Consider the following 24,745-nt stretch of genomic DNA (forward strand, 5'->3'; position numbering starts at 1 on the left):
TGGAGACAAAAAGAAAATTGAGTGGGCGATTCCATAGGCAGCATGTGATTCTTTCATTTGGGATGGCTGGGCATGAGCCCTGGAAGCTCCCTAGAAGTGTGTGTGTGGGGACGGGGCACTGGTGCCCTGATCATTACCCCAGCTCCTGCTCCACCCTTGCTTGGCCTCCTCCCCCCAAAGCCACTCCTGCGCTCTGCCTCAAGGCCCTGCTCCTGCTTGGCCTCTTGCCCTGAGGCCCTACCCCCACTCTACCTCTTCCTGCCCCTGTTCCCCCAAGGCGGAGAGGAGTGAGCGGAGGGTGGGGAGGGGGCCTCTGGGGGAAATGGCGAAGCAAGGGCGGGGCCTCAGGGCAGAGTAAGGGCAGGGCAACGGTCTGGGCCCTGGTGGCCCCCCACTTCTCACGAGCTATCAGCGGCTTTGCTCCAAAGGTGGCGGGCCAGCACGCCTCCAAAAGGAGGCGAGCTGCATCCAGCATTTCTTGCCCGTTCGGGAAGGCTTAGCCTCCCCAAGCCTCTTATACCCACCACCCATTGGTGACTCAGTCCACTCCAATATTGTTTATGCTAGTCCAGTGGGAGCCCATCAGAGTTCAGCTTGATTTAGCTCCTGATGCCAAAAGGATCTGGAAGTAATTAAATAACACACTTAGCCCTGGCAAAAGGATGTGTACCACATCACTACCGAGCAATCATAATAGGTAGGCTGGAGAAGCCTCACAACTGATGCACACTGTGCGTTGAAGTCATTTGTATTCCATACCTGTAAAGTTTCAGAAATCTAAATTTTTTTAATGCACTTAGTAATGTTTTTCTTTTGTTGTCATCATATTAACCTTGGGGTAGACCTTAGCTTTGTTTGTGACTGCGGGATTACAGGTTAAAGGATAGATGTTCATATGCCAAGAACAAAATGCTCTTTAATTTTTTACTTTTGAAAGACCTAAATCACCCTTTCTGTGCTAGACCCATGGGCTGATTACGATGTATGCACATATGCAGACATTTTAATGAAAAATTGGTTACAATCTAGAAATGATTTTCTTGTTTTCTTTTCTTCTCAAGCTACCCAGAGTGAGGAGCGGTTGTGTGCATTTAAGGACCCATATCAACAAGACCATGGAATCAGTGAGAGTCGAATCTCTCAGGAGAATGGCACAATTTTGTGTATGAAAGGCAGCACCTGCTATGGACTTTGGGAAAAAACACGAGAAGGAGACATACATCTTGTAAAACAAGGTAAGTAACAGTTAAACTTTGCTAATCCTTTTGTGTAGAAGTAACCTGTTGGTATGAAGGGTTTAAGTTGCGAGGCTCTTTTTTTTTTTTTTTTTTTTGGCTAAACAATTAGACAAATCTTGTTTTTCTTCTTCTGAAACTTACTGCCTAGCAGTTTATTAGGTGTGAACAGAAAGTTCCTTTTGAAAAAAGAAAAGTGCTTTGAAAGACTAATAGGTACATTTTCAGTGCATAGTTCAAGGCAAATTAGGCATAAAACACCTTATTACCCTGTATGTCAAGATTAAAGTTGCTTTCCTGGGTGAATTGTAGTACATTTACTAAGTTGGCAAGATGCCTGATAGAGAGTAAACTTCTCATTAATCAGAGATGTTCATTTTACATTGACTGTATATGTTTGATTATGAAGGACTCTATACATGAATATAATAAATATGTCACAAAATTATAATTTTCTGAAAAATACTTCACTAATCAACTAATCTTGCTCACTAGAGAATTGGTATTTTGTGATCAAGGATGTTAAGAGATTCATAGCTACAGTAAAAGTCAGATTTACTCTGATCAAATGCCATTTAATCCAGGTGTAGAATTTTTAGGCCATTTCTAAGTCATTTTTCATTAGAGACTGATAATCACATCAGATAACCACACTATGGTAGTTTAGTGAACTGTGTAAATATCACTGGGAACCAGGTAAAAACACCACGTATTTTTTTCTTGTAACCTAACTCAAGATGTGTTCCCAATCTCCAGAGTTGAAAGGCTAGAACATTAATTTAATCTTTCACTTAGATTATCTCTGTTTCTCTTTAATCAGTTGTTAGAGGTATCTGAATAGTACTTTAATCCATTCTGGATACAGAAAATGTTCTTTTCCACAAAATGTTTAATATATTTAGAGGAATTGATTGGGGCTTGAGTCACTACTGCTGGCAACATAGTTGCCTTATCATGCAAATGATTGTAATCTGCAACTATGCTTTGTGGCCTTTACCCCAAGGATATTTGCTCTTTTGTCCTCTAGTGTTTCTACCAGGGAAAACAGTTTTAAATTGTGGCCAGTGTACCTTCTGGGCAGCACTGGGTTACTGCAGATGTCCTGGAAGGGGTGATGATTGTGGGTGGCTCGTACTATTGAATGGCCTTCTCCAGGGAGACTTTCCACTGCAAAGGGGCTCTGTGCACTGGATTAATCCAATCGAAGGAAGCATAACAGAAGGATGAGTTGAGCACTTCATATTTAAAGACACAATGTGCAGTGTCCCAGTCAGTTGCTATTATTATTTTAAGCTGGGGGTTTTTTAATATATTTTGGCGGATTTTAATTGGGGTAGAGGTTGGATGAAGGATAATGGCAGGAATAGGGGAGTTAGTAAACATAAAAATAAGAGCATAGGAAAAGGAATTAAGTGGAAGAAGGTTGGGAACAGTGGTGAAGGGAAGGTGATGGGGAACATTGCAATAAATTATTAGAGCTGTTAAGGAAGACAAAGCTGCATTTTGAAAGGCTTTCAAACTAAAGACAAGAAATTTTTTCTTGTAGTGCTGGTGGAACTCAGAGTGAGGTAATGTGGTCAGAGCAGCAAGCCAGGAGGATAGTGTTAACAGCAGCATTTTGAATGGATTCAGTGAGACAAGTTTGCTTTAATGAATACCAGAGAGGAAGAACTTGCATTTGTCAAGACACAAGATAAGAAAAGACAGAATTTTATACATATTACATAAGAATAACCTGCAGGATTTAGACATGGCCTGATTTTATGACTTTAGAGAGAGGGCTAAGACAAAGATGACATCCAGTTTGTGGGCCCAAGTGACTAAGGGGATGGTACTGTTGCCCGTGGTGTCAGAAATATAGGAAAAAGGGAGGATCTGCAGGGGAAAGATCAAGTGCTCTGTTTTGGCCATGTTGAGTTTAGGGTGACAGCTGGACACCTGTGAGGAGATGTCAGAAAAATAGGTAAAGATGTGGGTTTTGATGAATGGGAGAACAGTTCTGGGAGAAGAGGTGAATTTGTGAGTCATTAGTCTGAAGGTGGTAGCTGAAGTCTTGCAAACAGGTAAGATTAACCTACTCATCTGTGGAAGGAAAGAAGGAAGAAGCCCAAGGATGGAGCCATGTAGTAACCCCACTGAAAGTTAGTTTGCTGGATAAGAAGGATCCACCAAACGAAACGCTGAAAATATGATTAGAGAGGGTAGAAGAAGAGCTAGAAGAGGGAGGATGAAGTTACAAAAGTTGAGTGAGGACAAGATTTCAAGGAGAAAGTGTCAAAGGCATAGATCTAAGAAAGGAAGATGGAGTACTGGCCCTGAAATCTGGCCAGAAAGAGATTACTGGAGATTTTGGGGACAGTAGTTTCAATGAAGCATAGACGATGTGTGCTAGGTTTGAGGAGTGTCTGGGATGGAACTGCAGAAGAGGAACTCCAGAGTGCAGTTGTAGATGGCACATAGGAGGCATTTGGAGATGAAGGGAGGAAGAGAGGCTAGGTGATTAGTTTTAAGAGTGAGTGGAGGCCAAGGTTCTTTGTTTTAAGATGGGGGAGACTAAAGTAGGCTTATACAAGAGAAGCCTGATAAGAGTGAGAGGTTGAGGAGAAAAAATAGTTAATTAATTATATTTATTAATTATATTTAGTAAATACAAATGTAAACACTGGTGCAAAATCAATTTTGGTACCATTTGGTACCATTTCACTTCCTTCCTTTTGCAGGATGCTGGTCTCACATAGGAGACCCACAGGAGTGTCACTATGAGGAGTGTATAGTAACAACCACCCCTTCCTTGATTCAGAATGGAACGTATCGCTTCTGCTGCTGCAGCACTGACTTGTGTAATGTCAACTTCACTGAAAACTTTCCTCCTCCTGACCCAACTGATACAACACCTTTCAGTAAGTCAAAACTCCTAGACTTACATGATTTCATGGTTTAAGTATAATTAATTTGAGAAAGACCTCTCTTTCATGCTACTATGGAATATTGGTAGAAACCTAAAGCTATACTGTGCTGTTGTTGTTGTTGTTGTTAAATTAAAGTACATTGGCACTTCACTGCTGTTTTTATTCTTTCACAGAGGTCATACATTATCTTGCTTTGTACTTTCAAATCATTTAGGTCCTATACACACTGGGATTGGAACTATGCAAGCTCTATAAGAACGTTCAAATATGGCTGTTGCTTAAAGAATTCTAGCACGGTTTTTCTGCCTCTTGTGGACAGGGGTTATTTTCCCTAAGGTGTACGCAAACCAGATGGTACCTTCGGCTATTCCCTTGGGTTGTCTGTCACGGGGTTATTTGTCAAAAATACACTGTTCATTCTGATCAGGGAAGCCATGCTAGAACCCCGTTAGCAACAATTATATATAAATATGGTTATAACGAGCACCCTTCTTATCCCACTGTGAAAAGGGCATTTTAGATTCTGTATACAATATATTGTAAAGTTCTACACAGTAGTGCCCAAACGCTTAAAGCACAGTATGGTTTGGTCAGAGTATATGGGGCCAAAATGTATTCCTTGATCATGTTACAATCTTCGATTTTGTAGGGCTGTAGTAAAGTTCAGGAATGTGATTAAAACACATTCAGTTCAATCTACATAGCAATACTGGACCACCTTGATAAGCATATTGGGGTACTACAGTGTTGTAAACAGACTGCTCAACATAACTTTATAGTGTGAAGAGACCATACCTTGTAGCATAAGTGATAGTAGGAAGATGCAGCTAAAACTAAAGAGATGCTGCTTTGATTAAGATTTAGATAACAGTACTGCCAGTAATCTCCAGAAATCTGAACTGATGAAATTTTATTGCCTTCACTTTGACAGAAAAGAGTGAGAATTAAAATAAGAGAAAAGATTTCTGTGCAAGATGAGTTTCCTCACTAGAATCTTCACAAACGATTCTAATCTGTTTTGTTTTTTAACTGTGTAATTTGTGACTATCAGCAGCTCTTGCCTGGAGTACATTTTTCACACCACCCAAATTCATAGTGTCAGAGAACAGAAAAGAAAGGGGGCTGTAAGAGAGCAATTTGTAATAATCCATGTCATGATTGCTATGCCAGCATCTTTTTGTCCTGTCAGCAAATTGAAATAGTGGGGCCTTGAGATGGCTAGTGTCATTCCCAAGAACCTGACCTGACAGGAAATCTAGAGCTAATTTTGTTGAATCACTCCTCAACAAAAAGAGGTAGAAAATTCCTGCAGTTTTAATGGCTTAGTCTATACTTCAGTACAGCCGTCTTCCCTGACCATATAATGCCCTTGTAAATAAGGCATTTTGTGAATATGGAGTTCTGGATTATTCATATCTACATAAAATTAATGGTGTACCTCTGGAAAATGGCTACTTTTTTTATAAGACTTTTTCTTTGTTCACATCTGATTCTTGGTTTAGCCTAGAACAAGGGTGGGCAAACTTTTGGCCCGAGGGCCACATCGGGGTTGCGAAACTGTATGGGGGGCTGGGTAGGGAACAGCCTGGCCCCTGCCCCCTATCTGCCCCCTGCCACTTCCCGCCCCCTGACTGCCCCCCTCAGAACCCCTGACCCATCCAGCCCCCCCTGCTCCTTGTCCCCTGACCACCCCCTCCTAGGACCCCCACCCCTAACTACCCCTCCTGGGACCCCACCTCCTATCCAACCCCCTCCCTCCCCCCCCCCCGGCTCCCTGTCCCCTGACTGCTCTGCCCTCTATCCACACCCCCGCACGCTGACAGGCCCCCCCGGGACTCCCACACCTATCCAACCCCCCTGATCCCCATCCGACCCCCGCAGAACCCCTGACCCATCCAATCCCCCCCGCTCCTTCTCCCCTGACAGCCCCCTCCTGGGATCCCCACCACTAACCTCCTCCCAGGGACCCGACCTTCTCCCTGTCCCCTATCTGCCCCCTCCCACTTCCCGACCCCACCTCCTATCCAACCCCCCCGTCCCCTGACTGCCCCGCCCCCTATCCACACCCCCGCTCCGTGACAGGCCCACCGGGACTCCCACACCTATCCACCTCCCCGCTCCCGTCCCCTGACAGCTCCCGCCCAGAACCTCTGCCCCATTCAACTGCTCCCTGTTCCCTGACTGCCCCCCAGAACCCTCTGCCACTTATCCGACCTCCCGGCCCCCTTACCATGCCGCTCAGAGCGGCAGGAGCTCGCAGCTGTGTGGCCTGGCCAGAGCCAGCTATGCCGCCCAGAGCGCTGGCAGCGCAGCGAACTGAGGCTGCGGGGGAGGAGGGACAGCAGGGGAGGGGCTGGGGGCTAGCCTCCCTGGTCGGGAGCTCAAGGGCCAGGCAGGACGGTCCCGCAGGCTGAATGTGGCCTGCGGGCCGTAGTTTGCCCACCTCTGGCCTAGAACCTCTCCCTGTGTGGCATTGAAATTCTGTTAGGAATTCTACAGGGATTTGACATACTAGATAGCAATATTTAAGGTTTTACAAAGAGAAATTTTATAAATTACATAAATCAAATGCTGAAGATTGCCTGTATGTCTGATAAACATGAGAAAATTTAGTTTTTCTCACATGTTTATCAGACACACAGGCAATCATCAGCGTTTGATTTATGTAATATAGGTAAGGTGATCCAACCCCATTTTCCTTGGATGTTGCTAAAATCAGAAATATATTTTTTTCACTTCTCAATACATAATAAAATAGAACCATTTACCAGAGCATAGCTTAGAAAGTAGTGCCAAAATTTCAAAATATCCACTTCTGAAAGTAATTCTTATCCAAATTCTTTTAGTTCTAATGTAAAACACAACAAAATGTAAACATGTAATAGATGTGGTTGCAAAGTTTAAGTAGTGTGAAAGATGGAGATTCATTTTGGAAACCTCACACTGCAAGATAGTAAGTCTTTTTCTTAGGCCAACCTGTTTCCATTCAAAATAGCTGATGCATGAAGGCTTCATACAAGACTTAATTGCTACATAGTCATTCTCTTTTTTGTGGCTCTTTTTTTCTCCCTACATCAGTGTGATTCGATTTCTAGCAACTGGTACAATTGTGACAGTCTCCGTGGCACAAGATCAAACACGCAATAACTCACTTATGCCAGAGCTGGGCAGGGAACAATTTTCCTGTCTTGAGAAATGTTTTTGAATTTCAAAAAGTTTTCCCATCCCGAATTTGGGGAGACAGTCAAACATCTCAAAAATTTTCATGAACAATCGGAAAAAAAAAAAAAGTTGGCTCTGGTCAATGAAAACATTTTGTTTTGATAATTTCAAAAGATTTCTGTTTCAATCTTTTAAATTGTTTTTATTATAATTAGCTTACATTTTAAAATTAGTCATTTCCAAATATAAAAGGAACTTTTTATTTTGAAAAGGGTCATTTTGAGAATTTTGAATTTTTTTCCAAAGAATTTTCAAAACAAGAAATTTGTCAAAACTGAATTTTTCTTGTGAGCAGATTTGGTTTAGACAGTTGGCATTTGCTGATGGAAGGATGTTTAGCTGAAAAATTCCCAACTAGCTCTGTTTACACCCTGATCCAGTAAAGCATTTAAACTTGTGCTTAACTTTAAGCGTGTAAATAATTCCACTGAAGTCAAAAACACGCTTAATTTTCTTGAGAGATTGGGATATTACATACATTTATAACATTCCGTTCAGGGCATAGAGAGGTATTCTTTTGGTGTACCTTTTCCTTTCATGCACAACAGAACATGCACAAATAGAACTTTGTTTCATATGACATTTTTCATAGTCATGATATTCCAATGCACTATACAAAAAATGAGTTGAGCATTAATAAGTGTCTGTGTAGGTAGTTATTAAGTACATGATATATCCAAGTTTTCAAAAGTGGCCTCTAATTCCTGGAATACCAAATATAAATTTGAAAAGTAGGTTGATTATTAATTAAGAGAATCTGAAAACATTACAGACATAAATAATTTAAAAGCTAGTTAGTTTAGAAAAGTGAGTTAATAATGCTTACAGGTACTGCCAGTGAGTCAGCCAATTTTACGGTTTAACAGTTGTGCTTGTGTTGCTTTTAAATTTTTTTTTATTCCCCCTGTAGCTGTGTGTGAAAGACATGCACAAACTGACTATAGGGTAGTCTCATACACAAAGTAAAAAACCTGAAAAAATCGAGAAACTCTTTATTTTTCTTTGAATTTTCTCAGTTACAGTAATTTTTGGTGTTACAAATAACAATAGTAGGTCAAAATTTTCAGCAAAAAGGGGATTTTATATTTAAGGTTTTTAATCAAAAACTATTAAAAGTCTAAAAAAGTAGTTTTAAAATTTTACATACACAGAAGTTAGATATTCAAAGTTATTGTTCCCACATAAACTGTAACAAATAGCCCTTGGGTAAGTGTAATGTTTTGTTTATCTTTAATTATTTTATGCCTTTATGTTAAAACAAAATTTTAATTAAGATACAGTTAAAATGTTATTTTTCATCAAAGTTAGAATATACATTTGTTCTGGTAATGAGTACAAAAAATTTCAGCCCCATCATTTTTTGAAAGAAACTTTTATAAAGAATGAAAAATGAGAAATATAATAGATTGGTTCCTGAAATCACTGTGCAGTGGATCAAATTAGAGTTGATACAGGAGCCATTGCATTGAATTTTCTGACCATCATGCATGTAAAATCTCAGCTAACTAACTTTGCTTTTTTTTAAATAACCAAAAAGAAAAATAAGGTCCTGGAACGTTTATTTAACAGTTCAGTCGTTCATTTAAATAATCACACATTTGACTAGCCTTAATACCCACCCTTAATACTTTTAAGATAGTATGGGAAAGATCAAACCTTTTCTCCTTAGTAGCCCAGCATTTTCAATTCAAATTTTGTATACTTTGTGGGATGTAGTGCAATATATATTGCTGTATCCTGCCAGTATAAAGAATCCAAAATTGGGGATGTTTGTGTCTTTCAGACGCTAAGGGTGCAAGAAGAGTGAGGAATGACATTTATGCGAAGCCTGATTATTTATATCTACTGTATATTGTTTTCAGTTATAGACGTGTATAATGTCTTTTTAAAAAATCTACACTTTTTTGGAAAACATTTTATTTCACACTCTGATAAGTCAAACTTGATCAGATGGATTTTCTTTACCAAAAAAGTAATAAAAAATAACGACTGATAGGGGGACAAAGTTTGACTGTGTGGTTAAAGGTTTCTAGAGATCTGGGATGGATTCCCGGACTCTGCCAAAGATTTCCTGTGTGATCTTGGGCAAGTCACTTAATCTCTCTGGGTCTCAATTCTATATTTGTAAAATTAGCATAATATTTCCCTGTCTCACTGAGTATTGTGAGAACAAATTCTTTAATATCTGAGTCACTTATATACTATGATGTTCGAGTGCACATAAGTACCTGTATAGATAGAATAAGATTGCATCCTTGATCATACATATATTATCATAAAAAGGTGAAAATTACTAAAGCAATGAAATTCAATATTAAGATTGTGTTTCTGTAACACATTCTGTTGGGTATATGATATATATTTCTAGTGTGGGGAAAAATGTGTTGATTTTTGTTCTTTTCATAATGAATGGCGACTTCAATTATAAGAGGATTTGGAAGGTTATTTAAAACAGTAGCATAAGGTGGTATTTAAAAGTACTGACTAACTCCCACAGCAGAACAAGTAGGTGTTGCTCTGTTTTGGGTTGCTGATTTAATGGTTTAACATTCCAGAGATGCATCATGACCTTCCTTTGCCTAGTGTCCTTACCACTAAAGTAAAACATTATTTGTGTAAGAGTGCATAAAAGTTTGTGAAAACTTTCTTGAGAAAGCTACACTTTTTTAATTTTTATAAAGTGAGTAGTTGGGTCAGGTTAGTGAAGGTGGAATCCTGATGCTGCTCCTATTGTATGCAGTTTAGTTGTAGCTGTGTTGGTCCCAGGATACTAGAGAAACAAGGTGGGTGAGGTAATAGCTATTATTTGACCAACTTCTGTTGGTGAGAGAGAGACGCTTTCAAGACTTGAAAAAGAGCTGTGTGTGGCTCAGACGCTTTGCTCTCTCACCCACTGAAGTTGGTCCAATAAAAGATATTGTTGCTTCTATTGAAAGTTTAGAATTAGATCATTTCACTGTTGCCCTAATCCTGCTCACTCTCGCTTCTTATCTTGAACTGTTTTTCTTGAGAGTAGCATTTGATACTGGCTCCTCAAAATTGACACTCCTATCTATTTCAGTTTTTCAGCAAATGCAGAGCCTGAGCTATTACGTTCTCGGGTGATACTAGTTTTATACAGATGGAGCACTTCTCTCTATTTTGGTGGTGTTCTGTCTACTCAAAGACAGTGATCTGTCAATAAATGTGCTTCCTTATTTGAATTTGTTTCCTTTCCAATCCTCACGTGATAAATGGGCATGATTCAAAGTAAAGCGTACAGACTGCTGAAAAATGGTCAGTCTCTCACAGAGGAGAGAAGTAAAAGCAGGGTCCAAGTGGCATTCCACCCTTGATCTCTTGCGGTGTGTGAGAAGGATGGGGCCGAGTAAGATCTGTGCTTCAGCATGTGTATGTGGAGTGGCCCAAAGTCACAGGTTTATTTAATCTTTTCCGGGTTAAGAGTGTCAGGATGAGAAAGGGCCACCTTTCTGCCACTGCTCCTGCTTGTCGTGGTGGGAAAGGACCAGACTAGAGAACGCTACCCATCCTGATGCACCTCTTCACTGGTTGTGGGGAGGATCTGACCAGTAGAAGCCACAACATCCCACTTTTCTTCTTGGGAGGTGGTTGGAGGAAGGATTAAGCCACTTGTCTTTGTGCACTTGAGCAAGAGAGAGAGAAAGAGATTAGGCTGTTGGACACTATGACGAGTCGTCGTCCCCCCCCCCCCCGGGTGCCGCTGAGCCCTCTGACCCACCAGCCTCGGCTCCTTCTCACATTGTGCTGCTGTGACAAGCTGCAGACCTGCTCCTGGTCCTACACTTCCTCCAGCATTCACACAGGTAGGGACACACCCAGCTGCAGTTACATGCAAGCTCTCTGACCAGCCACTGCATGAACAAACAATAGAGAAGCTACAGCCAAAATAGCCACCAGCTTCCCAGCCTAGGACCCCTCCCCCCGTAGTATAAACCCAGCATTATGCCGTTTTTCACTGCACAGGGGTTAGTACAGTGTAAGATCATAGATTTCACACACACATACACCCCCATGTGGAGAGGAATATGCAACAGCATTTGCCACTTGCGCTACGATTTCCCATGCATTTCACTCAAACTCACTGGTTTAGATAAAGAAAAAACAAGTTTAGTAACTACAAAAGATAGATTTTAAGTGATTATAAGTGATAGCAAACAGATCAAAGCAGATTACCTAGTAAATAAAAAAAGCAAAGTAAGCTTAATATACTAGATAGATTGGATGTGAATTAGCTGTTTCTCACCCTGAGAGATAGTACAAGAAGGCTTGCAGATTCTTAAGGGACAAGCTGCACTTGCTTTATATTTTGGAATCCCCAGGTCTTTCATACATAGGTTAGAAATCCCTTTAGCCTGGGTCCAGCACTTCCCCCAGTTCAGTCTTTTTTCCTCAGGTGTTTCCAGGAGTCCTCCTGTGTGGGGAGTGAAGAACAACAGATGATGTCACTCCCTGCCTTGTACAGCTTTAGCCTATGGCAGGAGCCCTTTTGTCCCAAACTCAGTTTGTGGAAAAACAGAGACATCCCAAGATGGAGTCAGAGTTGTGTGGCTTGGTTACATGCCCTTGCATACCTTGCTGAGTCACAGCAGCCATTACTTACATGCTGTCTGGAACATTCACAGGAAGGTTAAGTTCTTCCAGGATCCATTGTCTTTGCTGATGGGCGATGAGCACTGTCTGGTTTCTTCATTATTGTATCAGAAAGGCTTGTTGTGGATGTCACCCAAAGTAAGCATGATTGAAATACAGGTACATAGTCAATATTCCTAACTTTAGATACAAAAATGATACTTGCATACAAATAGGATAATCGTATTCAACAACTCATAACTTTTCCAGTGACACCTCACGTGACCCATCTTGGACAAAATGCATCATAAGTGTGCCATAATCATATCATCGTAATATCACTGTGAAGAATATGGGGTGCAGTGTCACAGACACCACACCTATTTTTTCTGCTCAATGAAAAGATGGGACAGAATGGATCATTGTCCTTTCCTCAGTGTCTTGCAAGGAAATGGCAGGTTGTAGGAGGGGTAATCTTGAAGTAATACTTACTGGGGATGCTGAATGTCCTATGAAAAGGGAATTTGCCTAGAGAAAGCTAGGTGTTTCATATGAATGGACCATGCCTTTCATGTCTGAGTATCATGCACAGTGAAGATGAGTATCTTAGGGGTGGTTACAGGTGAGTGCACATGGGTTTGGTATATGCGTTTGCTAAGGGAAAGCATGCAGAGGGCAGCACGTGGGAATAGAGCATAAGAAGGAGGTATCTTTGAGGGAGATTGTGGCACAATCCCTTTAGATTGTAAAATTGTTTTAAAAAATTGGTTTTCATTCTTTCTCAATTACTGATGAATAACTTTGCAACATTTTTTATACCTGCTCCTTAATCTTTTAACTGACTCTTCAATTTTTTTCTAATTTTTGTCTGAAATTTTAAAAATCTAAGAAGGTAGACTTGTTGCCAGGGGAACTAGAATGGGGGGGCCAAGTGGCAATGGCCCTCCCACTTTAGAAAGTGGATGGGCCTGGCCCATCCACTTTTTGCCATGAGCCTGGCCCCCTAACTCTCCTCTTTCCGCCAAGGCCCTACTCTCTGGCCAGGTCAGAAGCTGGAGTCTGGCCCAGGTAAGAGCAGCCCAGGGAGCCTGGGCAGCTGTGGGGAGCCACAGACCCTACATCTGCCCAGAGTGGGGGGGGGCGGCTGGGCCTGAGATCAGCCCCCGGCCCATGTGCCTACCCCCTGAGCAACCCACCTAGGGCAGGTGGAGGGTCCACGGCTCCCCACAGCTGCCCTGGCAGCTCTTACCAGGGCCTGGCTGTGGCTCTAAAGCCCCCTGAGCCCCACCCCCAGGCCAGGCCAGAAGCTGGAGGTGTATTGGGGTAAGAGCCGGGGGAGCTGTGGGGAGCTACAGAGCCTCCACCTGCCCTGGGCTGAGGGTTCAGGGGGTGGGGACATGAGCCTGGGGCTGTTCTCGGGTCCTCCACCCTGAGCAGGTGCAGGGGCCCAGGCTCCCTGGCCCAGCTCTGGCTTCTGGCTTGGCAGGGGAGGACCTCAGGGGAAGAGGAAGGGTCGGGGTGTGGCCGCTTTTAAGAAGAATCCATTGCCCCAGCTTGTTGCCATTGGTTATTTGATTGTAGGAAGTAAATTAAAAGGTTTTCTGTTTTTTAACATGGGATGCAGACTGAGTGCGTTGATCAGAGTGTGACCATGTTTAGGAAGCACAAAATCAGGACATGCTAATTAAGACCATCGAGGGTGGACATTGAATGTGAGTAAAAAGGTTTCAGCATGTGGGTTTAAGAAAGGGGGGTACAAATGGAAGAGATAAGAATGCTGGCAGGGAGCCAGAGTGGAGCAGGTTAAGGCAGTTCAGTATCCACCTACATGTCTATACTGAGATGGGATAAAATCCAGCTTTTTCAGAACCAGCAAAAATACTTCAGACAGTCTCTCAGAACCAGGATACCTGGTCACATGAGTCAGGTAACTTCAATTAATGATTGCAGTTAGAAGTGGATCTACCAAAAGCTGAATATCTCTTAAAGATTGACTTTAGCAGCATTTAATGTTTTAACCATATAAGAACACAAGTGTCTCAACATCAAACATATCTTTACTGAATCTAAAATAGAAGCTTTGTGTGCAACTGTAGTCGTAACATTTGAAATGTTGTAAGCTGTGAAGACAGAACCTCCTGTAGACAGAAAAACTAAGGTCTGTGTAGAGGAATGTTGTTACAAATATATATATGCATTAAAGATCAAAATGCTGATAACAGACACACAATATATTTATCTCAGTTTTGTTTGTAAAAGTGGGAACATTTCAAAGACATTTTTTGTAAAGGCATTTCACTTTGTGAATAAATTCCCTATTTATTGCTTTATCAATCTGCTGTTTTCATTTCATATGATAAATGAGAGCAGCACAATGTGTCTGTTTAATCAGGGCTGTATCAGCAGAAATCAGTAGTATGGTATAACACTGAGTTCAAAGAAAATGGACCTTACCAGTATTCTTCAGAAAATATATTGGAAACTGAAAGAGAGCTGTGGGTTATAGAAGGTAGGATTTGACAGTTACTTTGATATAACTTGCCTTGATATAACCTTGATTTGTGCGTCTGATGACAGAGGTGAAGTCAGATTTGTTTTTAAAGTATAAAAAAAATTGTTTCTACTGTTTTAGTTCTGATTTCTCACTTAGACCCTAATCCTGCAAGCATACATGTGCTTAACTTTAAGCATGTAAATGGTCTCTTTGACATCACTGTGTTAGATTGGGGCAGGGACCAAGTTGTCTTGTGTGTCTCTAAAGTGCTACACATTCCTTTAACACTGTACAGACATATCTCCATTTCTACAATGATCAATACCCCCCACAACACACCTTTCAAGATTCTTAGGTCCTACACATGCCTCTCACAACATGTGGTGTACCTCATCCAGTGGATCGCTTATAGACAGTCCCCCAAACTGAATCAAATACCAGCAACTACACACCACACAACAAAAACACCAATCCAGGGACCAAACCCTGGTGCTAACTCTGTCCACATATCTATTCAAGAGACACCATCATAGGACCTAACCACATTAGCCACACCATCCGGGGCTCGTTCACCTGCACATCTACCAATGTGATATATAACTTCATGTCCTTTATAATGTTCAAAGAGAAGGCAATTTCAAAGAAGTGCACCATGTATTTGGACTGGAATATAGCGACTTTTGTGATAAATCTTAGTTCTGGTTGGAGTATGTGTTACAGTCAGCCTCTGAGAAAGCCCTACTTCCTGTGCAAACAAGCATTGCCCTTGTTTTAGAAAGTTCCATTGGTTCTGAGGAGAAAGTCCCAGAAGGTGAGGCAATCTTTTAGTATGCTCAGCCAATGCCATTTAGTGCTTTGAAAATAAGGACTGATTTAATACATTTACATTTAACAATGTGTTCAGTAGGCAGCCAGCAAAGAGAGCAGAGAGCACCACAGCAAGCTACTTTGGTAATGTGCATAGCTGATTAGGAGTGCTACTTCATTCTGCACTGATTGCAGTTTTTCTTGAAGCTGATGCTTTCAAGCCCAAATAAATTGTGTTTTTATAATCCAGACAGGAGGTGATGAAGGCACTCACTAAAAGCTTCACCAGTGACCCCCTGTACATAATTGTGCTATTAAAATCCCTGCTGACAAAAAGGGAGAGATTCAAGAAAGATCAAGGGGAAAAAATATACTTGTGGTTTTTATATTTTGCAGAGTATATGTACAGCTGTTGATTATATTTTAATTGTTTAAAGAACAATTATTAATCATATTCTGAATAGCAGTGCAGAGAAGAGCAAGATTCCTAATTCTATAAATTCACTTGAAGGGCCTGAGCAACATGCCAAAATAATAACTGAACATAAACTTTCTAAAGAACTGTGCCCATGTCCTGCCTGCCACCACTGGTACTAGTGCAGCAGTTACACATGTTGCACAGGAAACTGCACTGGGAATGTCATCTAGGAACTGTTAGCGCAACTATAGTTATACAGGGTAAGAGAGACCAGAGCTGTGCCATACCTGACAGATGGCCCCAACATTCAGTCTCCATACCCCGAGGCACCATGGGGGATAGGCAGTCCCCCAACTCCCAGAGAGGAGGGGCAGAGCCAGGCTGCGGTCTTCCATCCGCCCTGTAAATTCTCTTGCCTCAGCAGTCCATTCCCTCTACCTCTTTGGTATTTTATGGAGCAAGAGCCCCTCACCTTCTTGGAAAAGAGAGCGTGCCAGCCTGACCTAAAGCAGGAAATCTTTTTATCTTGGAACTCTTAAATGTGAAGATAGGTCTTAACAATTCTCAGAAGGTTTGGTTACTCTGCGCTGCTTTTGTTCCCAAATGGCTAATTATGTAAAACGTAGAAGTGTCAGCATCAAGAAATGAGGACCAACAAATCTAAATCAAAGCCATCACCTTCAGCCCCCAACTAAAACCTCTCCAACGCATCATAAAGGATCTACAACCTATCCTGAAGGACGATCCATCACTCTCTCAGATCTTGGGAGACAGGCCAGTCCTTGCTTACAGGCAGCCCCCCAACCTGAAGCAAATACTCACCAGCAACCACACAACAGAACCACTAACCCAGGAACCTATCCTTGCAACAAAGCCCGTTGCCAACTATGTCCACATATCTATTCAGGGAACACCATCATAGGGCCTAATCACATCAGCCACACTATCAGAGGCTCGTTCACCTGCACATCTACCTATGTGATATATGCCATCATGTGCCAGCAATGCCCCTCTGCCATGTACATTGGTCAAACTGGACAGTCTCTACGTAAAAGAATAAATGGACACAAATCAGACGTCAAGAATTATAACATTCAAAAACCAGTTGGAGAACACTTCAATCTCTTTGGTCACTCGCTTATAGACCTAAAAGTTGCAATTCTTCAACAAAAAAAAAACTTCAAAAACAGACTCCAACAAGAGACTGCTGAATTGGAATTACTTTGCAGACGGGATACAATTAACTTAGGCTTGAATAGAGACTGGGAGTGGATGGGTCATTACACAAAGTAAAACTATTTCCCCATGTTTATTTCCCCCCCCCCCACACCCCACTGTTCCTCAGACGTTCTTGTCAACTGCTGGAAATGGCCCACCTTGATTATCACTACAAAAGGTCCCCCCCCCCCCGCTCTCCTGCTGGTAATAGCTCATCTTAAGTGATCACTCTCCTTACAGTGTGTATGGTAACACCCATTGTTTCATGTTCTCTGTGTATATAAATCTCCCCACTGTATTTTCCACTGAATGCATCCGATGAAGTGAGCTGTAGCTCACGAAAGCTTATGCTCAAATAAATTTGTTATTCTCTAAGGTGCCACAAGTACTCCTTTTCTTCTTCCAACAAATCTGGTTATCCAACCTGGCTACTCTAGAGAGATTGATGTTCAGGAAACAAGAAGAACTTGATGGATTCAGAGAAATATGATATTTATTTCTGACAGTAACAGTCTGACATACATTTGAATATGTATGAAGTATCTATGTTGCTATGAGATGCTCTAGATTAGTTTTTATATAGAGCTTGCATATTCTTCTATTTATTTGTATTGTTTCTTTCCTTGTTCTCTTTTTCTTCTTCTCCTGTACTTCAATCAAGTATTATTCTTCCCTGTCATCTTGCTTTTCTTCTGTTCTCTTCTTTTGGAAGTCTTAGGAATATTGTTTTACTTATTAATTGAAATTTGCTTTTGTTGGTATGCGCTATTCTTTATATTTATTTTGGTTATTATAGTGTATTTATAAAGTCATAAATAAAAAGAACAGGGCTCTGTTGCTATAGAAACTAAAATCCAATCATTTTAGGGCTAGTCTACACTGGCAATGCTAAAGCGCTGCCACGGAAGTGCTTTTACGTACCTTGTGTGGTCACGGCGCAGCGCTCTAAAAAACCCACCTCCACGAGGGGCGTAGCTACCAGCGCTGGTGTACTGTCTACACCGGTGCTTTACAGCGCTGAAACTTGACATGCTGAGGGGGGTATTTTTTCACACCCCTGAGCAAGAAAGTTGCAGTGTTGTAAATTGTCAGTGAGACAAGCCATTAGTAAAGTGTGTGAGAGAAACTTGTCCTTGTTGCAGTTTCCACTTGTACTGGCTTAGGAATGGGAAGTCTGATTATTCAGGCTGTTAGAAACCTGCAGGGTGTTTTCCTAACTGGGGATGCTTGCTACTATCATAATGGACAGAGATCTTTCTAGAGACAACATTTTTTCTGGTGCATGTTTGTTTAGCGGGCTCTAGTGTTTATTTTTAAGAAATCTTGTTTGATTTCACCAGTTCATTAAAGGACATTGCAGTGTTTGTTCATGATTTAAAAATTTTTAAGGAACAGATATGTGCTTTATCTTAAAATCTAATCTATAAAAGAATAAATGAATGTGTCTTGTGGATGGTTCATATAGTGCATATCCATACAAATACAGGGCCACAGCTTTTAAGAGCCTAATTCTTTAGATAACTTTAGCAGCATGAGATGTATGTCTAAACAGGGTGAATTATGAATTCAACCCCCAAGGGCATGTGCAGAAACTGAAAGAGGAAAGGTGTAGGACAGGGTTTCTCAAACTTCATTGCACCGTGACCCCTTTCTGACAATAAAAATTACTACATGGCCCCGGGAAGGGGGACCGAAGCCTGAGCCCCACCGCCCCGGGCAGGGGGGGCCAAAGTCCAAGCCCTGCCATCCTGGAGGGTGCCAAAGCTTGAGGGTTTCAGGTCTGGGGGGGGGGGGCAGCCCCGAGCCCCAGCAAGTCTAACGCCAGTCCTGGCAATCCCATTAAAATGGGGTTGTGACCGACTCTAGTGTCCTGACCCACAGTTTAAGAACCACTGCTATAGGAGAAAGAAGAGACCCTTTCAAATGTGTTACTAAGCATTATATACCTCATTAAAAAAATCGCTATTGTAACCATGGTTAACATGACTCATGCTCCTTGTCCAATCCACATCTATTCCTTACCTTTTTCATGTGTTTTTTAAGATAAAGATAGAGACTGGGATTTTCAGAGGAGCCTAATGGAGTTCAGTGCTCAGATCCCATTGAATCTGAATAGGACATAACCACTTAATTCCTTGAAGCTCCTTTGAATAGCCCAATCAGACTGATTACATATTTCCAGACTACCAATCTTATTTTCAGTTAGCAACCCAGTTCTGCTGAGTGCCTTCTGTCTGGCTCAGAGGATGTTTACCTCCCATGAATTTGCACAGAAATTGAGGACACGCAGCATCTCAAAAGATTGGTTCCAGTCCTGCTCCCATCATAGCAAAAGGCAGAACACCCATTTCCATACCATTACTGTGCTAGTAAAACACCTCATGTCCATATGTAAAACTTCTTACAATAGTGCACAGATATACACACAACCTCAAAGTTATACTTCGTCCGAGCAAGGCTCAAGCACCATCCTGCATCATCAGGTCACTGCAGCATTGTAACACTTGGACAGGAAATGTAAGTGTTGGAATTGCAGTAGTAAAGCTAATTCTAGCGGTGTAGCCAGACAATGTTCCTGCTTACCCACGTGGTGGCTCAGAGCTCTGGCTTTGCCACCTGTCAGCCTATTCACCAATTGTATGTACATGGCTGAGTCAATATTCAGCTGATCTTTGCTCTGTCCAACCCTATTCTTCATTTGGAGCAATTTAGGATGCTCTTTCTTGGTCTTGGCTCTCTCTTTACTCACTCACCACATGTGTAACAAAGGGATGCAGAAATAGGTTTGCCAAGTACAACTTTATTTATATTTTGTAAAACAGGTATACTTTTAAACAATATATATACTTTTTATCCCATAGAGTTTCACCTGGCAAACAGAGAGAAAAAGTCACAGGTTAATGAGCAGACTAAGGGTATGTCTACACTACGAAATTAGGTCAAATTTATAGAAGTCGGTTTTTTAGAAATCGATTTTATATATTCGAGTGTGTGTGTCCCCACAGAAAATGCTCTAAGCGCATTAAGTGCATTAACTCGGCGGAGTGCTTCCACAGTACCGAGGTAAGCGTCGACTTCCGGAGTGTTGCACTGTGGGTAGCTATCCCACAGTTCCCGCAGTCTCCGCTGCCCATTGGAATTCTGGGTTGAGTTCCCAATGCCTGATGGGGCTAAAACATTGCCGCGGGTGGTTCTGGGTACATATCGTCAGCCCCCCGTTCCCTCCCTCCCTCCGTGAAAGCAGCAGCAGACAATCGTTTCACGCCTTTTTTCTTGAGTTACCTGTGCAGACGCCATACCACGGCAAGCATGGAGCCCCCTCAGGTAACCGTCACCGTATGTCTCCTGGGTGCTGGCAGACGTGGTACTGCATTGCTACACAGCAGCAGCAACCCATTGCCTTGTGGCAGCAGACGGTACAATAGGACTGGTAGCCGTCATCGTCATGTCCGAGGTGCTCCTGGCCACATCGGCCAGGAGCTCCTGGGCAGACATGGGTGCAGGGACTACATTAGAAGTGACTTGACCAGGTCATTCTCTTTAGTCCTGCAGTCAGTCCTATTGAACCATCTTATGGTGAGCAGGCAGGCGATAGGGATTGCTAGCAGTCCTACTGTACCATCTTCTGCCGGGCAGGCAAGAGATGAGGATGGCTAGCAGTCGTATTGTACCATCTTCTGCTGAGCAGCCATGAGATGTGGATGGCTTGCAGTCCTTCTGCACCATCTGCTGCCAGCCAAAGATGTAAAAGATAGATGGAGTGGATCAAAACAAGAAATAGACCAGATTTGTTTTGTACTCATTTGCTTCCCCTCCTCCCCCATCTAGGGGACTCATTCCTCTAGGTCACACTGCAGTCACTCACAGAGAAGGTGCAGCGAGGTAAATCTAGCCATGTATCAATCAGAGGCCAGACCAACCTGCTTGTTCCAATAAGAACAATTACTTAGGTGCACCATTTCTTATTGGAACCCTCCGTGAAGTCCTGCCTGAAATACTCCTTGATGTAAAGCCACCCCCTTTGTTGATTTTAATTCCCTGTAAGCCAACCCTGTAAGCCATGTCATCAGTCGCCCCTCCCTCCGTCATAGCAATGGCAGACAATCGTTCCGCACCTTTTTTCTGTGCGGATGCCATACCAAGGCAAGCATGGAGGCCGCTCAGCTCACTTTGGCAATTAGGAGCACATTAAACACCACACGCATTATCCAGCAGTATATGCAGCACCAGAACCTGGCAGAGCGATACCAGGCGAGGAGGCAACGTCAGCGCGGTCACGTGAGTGATCAGGACATGGACACAGATTTCTCTGAAAGCATGGGCCCTGCCAATGCATGCATCATGGTGCTAATGGGGCAGGTTCATGCTGTGGAACGCTGATTCTGGACTCGGGAAACAAGCACAGACTGGTGGGACCGCATAGTGTTGCAGGTCTGGGACGATTCCCAGTGGCTGCGAAACTTTCGCATGCGTAAGGGCACTTTCATGGAACTTTGTGACTTGCTTTCCCCTGCCCTGAAGCGCATGAATACCAAGATGAGAGCAGCCCTCACAGTTGAGAAGCGAGTAGCGATAGCCCTGTGGAAGCTTGCAACGCCAGACAGCTACCGGTCAGTTGGGAATCAATTTGGAGTGGGCAAATCTACTGTTGGGGCTGCTGTGATGCAAGTAGCCCACGCAATCAAAGATCTGCTGATATCAAGGGTAGTGACCCTGGGAAATGTGTAGGTCATAGTGGATGGCTTTGCTGCAATGGGATTCCCTAACTGTGGTGGGGCCATAGACGGAACCCATATCCCTATCTTGGCACTGGAACACCAAGCCGGCGGGTACATAAACTGCAAGGGGTACTTTTCAGTAGTGCTGCAAGCTCTGGTGGATCACAAGGGACGTTTCACCAACATCAGCGTGGGATGGCCGGGAAAGGTACATGATGCTCGCATCTTCAGGAACTCTGGTCTGTTTCAAAAGCTGCAGGAAGGGACTTTATTCCCAGACCAGAAAATAACTGTTGGGGATGCTGAAATGCCTATAGTTATCCTTGGGGACCCAGCCTACCCCTTAATGCCATGGCTCATGAAGCCGTACACAGGCAGCCTGGACGGTAGTCAGGAGCTGTTCAACTACAGGCTGAGCAAGTGCAGAATGGTGGTAGAATGTGCATTTGGACGTTTAAAGGCACGCTGGTGCAGTTTATTGACTCGCTTAGACCTCAGCGAAACCAATATTCCCACCGTTATTACTGCTTGCTGTGCGCTCCACAATATCTGTGAGAGTAAGGGGGAGACGTTTATGGCGGGGTGGGAGGTTGAGGCAAATCGCCTGGCTGCTGGTTACGCGCAGCCAGACACCAGGGCGGTTAGAAGAGCACAGGAGGGCGCGGTACGCATCAGAGAAGCTTTGAAAACCAGTTTCATGACTGGCCAGGCTACGGTGTGAAAGTTCTGTTTGTTTCTCCTTGATGAAACCCCCCGCCCCTTGGTTCACTCTACTTCCCTGTAAGCTCACCACCCTCCCCTCCTCCCTTCGATCACCGCTTGCAGAGGCAATAAAGTCATTGTTGCTTCACATTCATGCATTCTTTATTCATTCATCACACAAATAGGGGGATGACTACCAAGGTAGCCCAGGAGGGGTGGTAGAGGAGGGAAGGAAAATGCCACACAGCACTTTAAAAGTTTACAACTTTAAAATTTATTGAATGCCAGCCTTCTGTTTTTTGGGCAATCCTTTGTGGTGGAGTGGCTGGTTGGCCGGAGGCCCCCCCACCGCGTTCTTGGGCGTCTGGGTGCGGAGGCTATGGAACTTGGGGAGGAGGGCGGTTGGTTACACAGGGGCTGTAGTGGCAGTCTGTGCTCCAGCTGCCTTTGCTGCAGCTCAACCATACACTGGAGCATACTGGTTTGGTCCTCCAGCAGCCTCAGCATTGAATCCTGCCTCCTCTCATCATGCTGCCGCCACATTTGAGCTTCAGCCCTGTCTTCAGCCCGCCACTTACTCTCTTCAGCCCGCCACCTCTCCTCCCGGTCATTTTGTGCTTTCCTGCACTCTGACATTATTTGCCTCCATGCATTCGTCTGTGCTCTGTCAGTGTGGGAGGACAGCATGAGCTCAGAGAACATTTCATCACGAGTGCGTTTTTTTTTTCTTTCTAATCTTCACTAGTTTCTGGGAAGGAGAAGATCCTGTGATCATTGAAACACATGCAGCTGGTGGAGGAAAAAAAAGGGACAGCGGTATTTAAAAAGACACATTTTATAAAACAGTGGCTACACTCTTTCAGGGTAAACCTTGCTGTTAACATTACATACATAGCACATGTGCTTTCGTTACAAGGTCGCATTTTGCCTCCCCCCACTGCGTGGCTACCCCCTCAACCCTCCCCCCTCCCCGTGGCTAACAGCGGGGAACATTTCTGTTCAGCCACAGACAAACAGCCCCCAGGAACAGGCACCTCTGAGTGTCCCCTGAAGAAAAACACCCTATTTCAACCAGGTGACCATGAATGATATTTCACTCTCCTGAGGATAACACAGAGAGATAAAGAACGGATGTTGTTTGAACGCCAGCAAACATACACTGCAATGCTTTGTTGTACAATGATTCCCGAGTACGTGTTACTGGCCTGGAGTGGTAAAGTGTCCTACCATGGAGGACGCAATAAGGCTGCCCTCCCCAGAAACCTTTTGCAAAGGCTTTGGGAGTACATCCAGGAGAGCTGCGAATGCCAGGGCAAATTAATCCTTTCACATGCTTGCTTTTAAACCATGTATAGTATTTTAAAAGGTACACTCATCGGAGGTCCCTTCTCCGCCTGCCGGGTCCAGGAGGCAGCCTTGGGTGGGTTCGGGGGGTACTGGGTCCAGGTCCAGGGTGAGAAACAGTTCCTGGCTGTCGGGAAAACCGGTTTCTCCGCTTGCTTGCTGTGAGCTATCTACAACCTCCTCCTCATCATCATCTTCTTCGTCCCCAAAACCTGCTTCCGTGTTGCGTCCATCTCCATTGAAGGAGTCAAACAACACGGCTGGGGTAGTGGTGGCTGAACCCCCTAAAATGGCATGCAGCTCATCATAGAAGCGGCATGTTTGGGGCTCTGACCCGGAGCGGCCGTTCGCCTCTCTGGTTTTCTGGTAGGCTTGCCTCAGCTCCTTAAGTTTCACGCGGCACTGCTTCGGGTCCCTGTTATGGCCTCTGTCCTTCATGCCCTGGGAGATTTTGACAAAGGTTTTGGCATTTCGAAAACTGGAACGGAGTTCTGATAGCACGGATTCCTCTCCCCATACAGCGATCAGATCCCGTACCTCCCGTTCAGTCCATGCTGGAGCTCTTTTGCGATTCTGGGACTCCATCATGGTCACCTCTGCTGATGAGCTCTGCATGGTCACCTGCGGCTTGCCACGCTGGCCAAACAGGAAATGAGTTTCAAAAGTTCGCAGTTCTTTTCCTGTCTACCTGGCCAGTGCATCTGAGTTGAGAGTGCTGTCCAGAGCCGTCACAATGGAGCACTCTGGGATAGCTCCTGGAGGCCAGTACCGTTGAATTGTGTCCACAGTACCCCAAATTCGACCCGGCAAGGCCGATTTAAGCGCTAATCCACTTGTCCGGGGTGGAGTAAGGAAATCGATTTTAAGAGCCCTTTAAGTCGAAATGAAGGGCTTCGTTGTGTGGACGGGTGCAGGTTTACATCGATTTAACGCTGCTAAATTCGACCTAAAGTCCTAGTGTAGACCAGGGCTTAGATGAACAAACACAAGTTCAGACGCACCCATTCTCCTGCTCTTCCCAATGTAGGTATTTTTCTGAGGTGAGGACAGTTGCTATAGTAGTCTCTGTGCTGCTTTAGTAGCATCTC

General features: G+C 43.5%; 1 protein-coding gene across 1 annotated transcript in view; it reads left to right on the forward strand.

Moving 5' to 3' along the window:
* The window catches only part of BMPR2 (bone morphogenetic protein receptor type 2), a 175,176-nt gene that overhangs the window by 98,484 nt on the left and 51,947 nt on the right, over positions 1 to 24,745 (forward strand). The window contains exons 2-3 of the mRNA XM_074967946.1: positions 1,062 to 1,235; positions 3,956 to 4,135. Coding sequence (XP_074824047.1) covers positions 1,062 to 1,235; positions 3,956 to 4,135 — 354 coding nt within the window. The remainder of the gene's footprint in view (positions 1 to 1,061; positions 1,236 to 3,955; positions 4,136 to 24,745) is intronic.

Source organism: Natator depressus, chromosome 11 (genome assembly GCF_965152275.1).
Source record: "Natator depressus isolate rNatDep1 chromosome 11, rNatDep2.hap1, whole genome shotgun sequence".
In the NCBI taxonomy this organism is placed as follows: Eukaryota; Metazoa; Chordata; order Testudines; family Cheloniidae; genus Natator; species Natator depressus.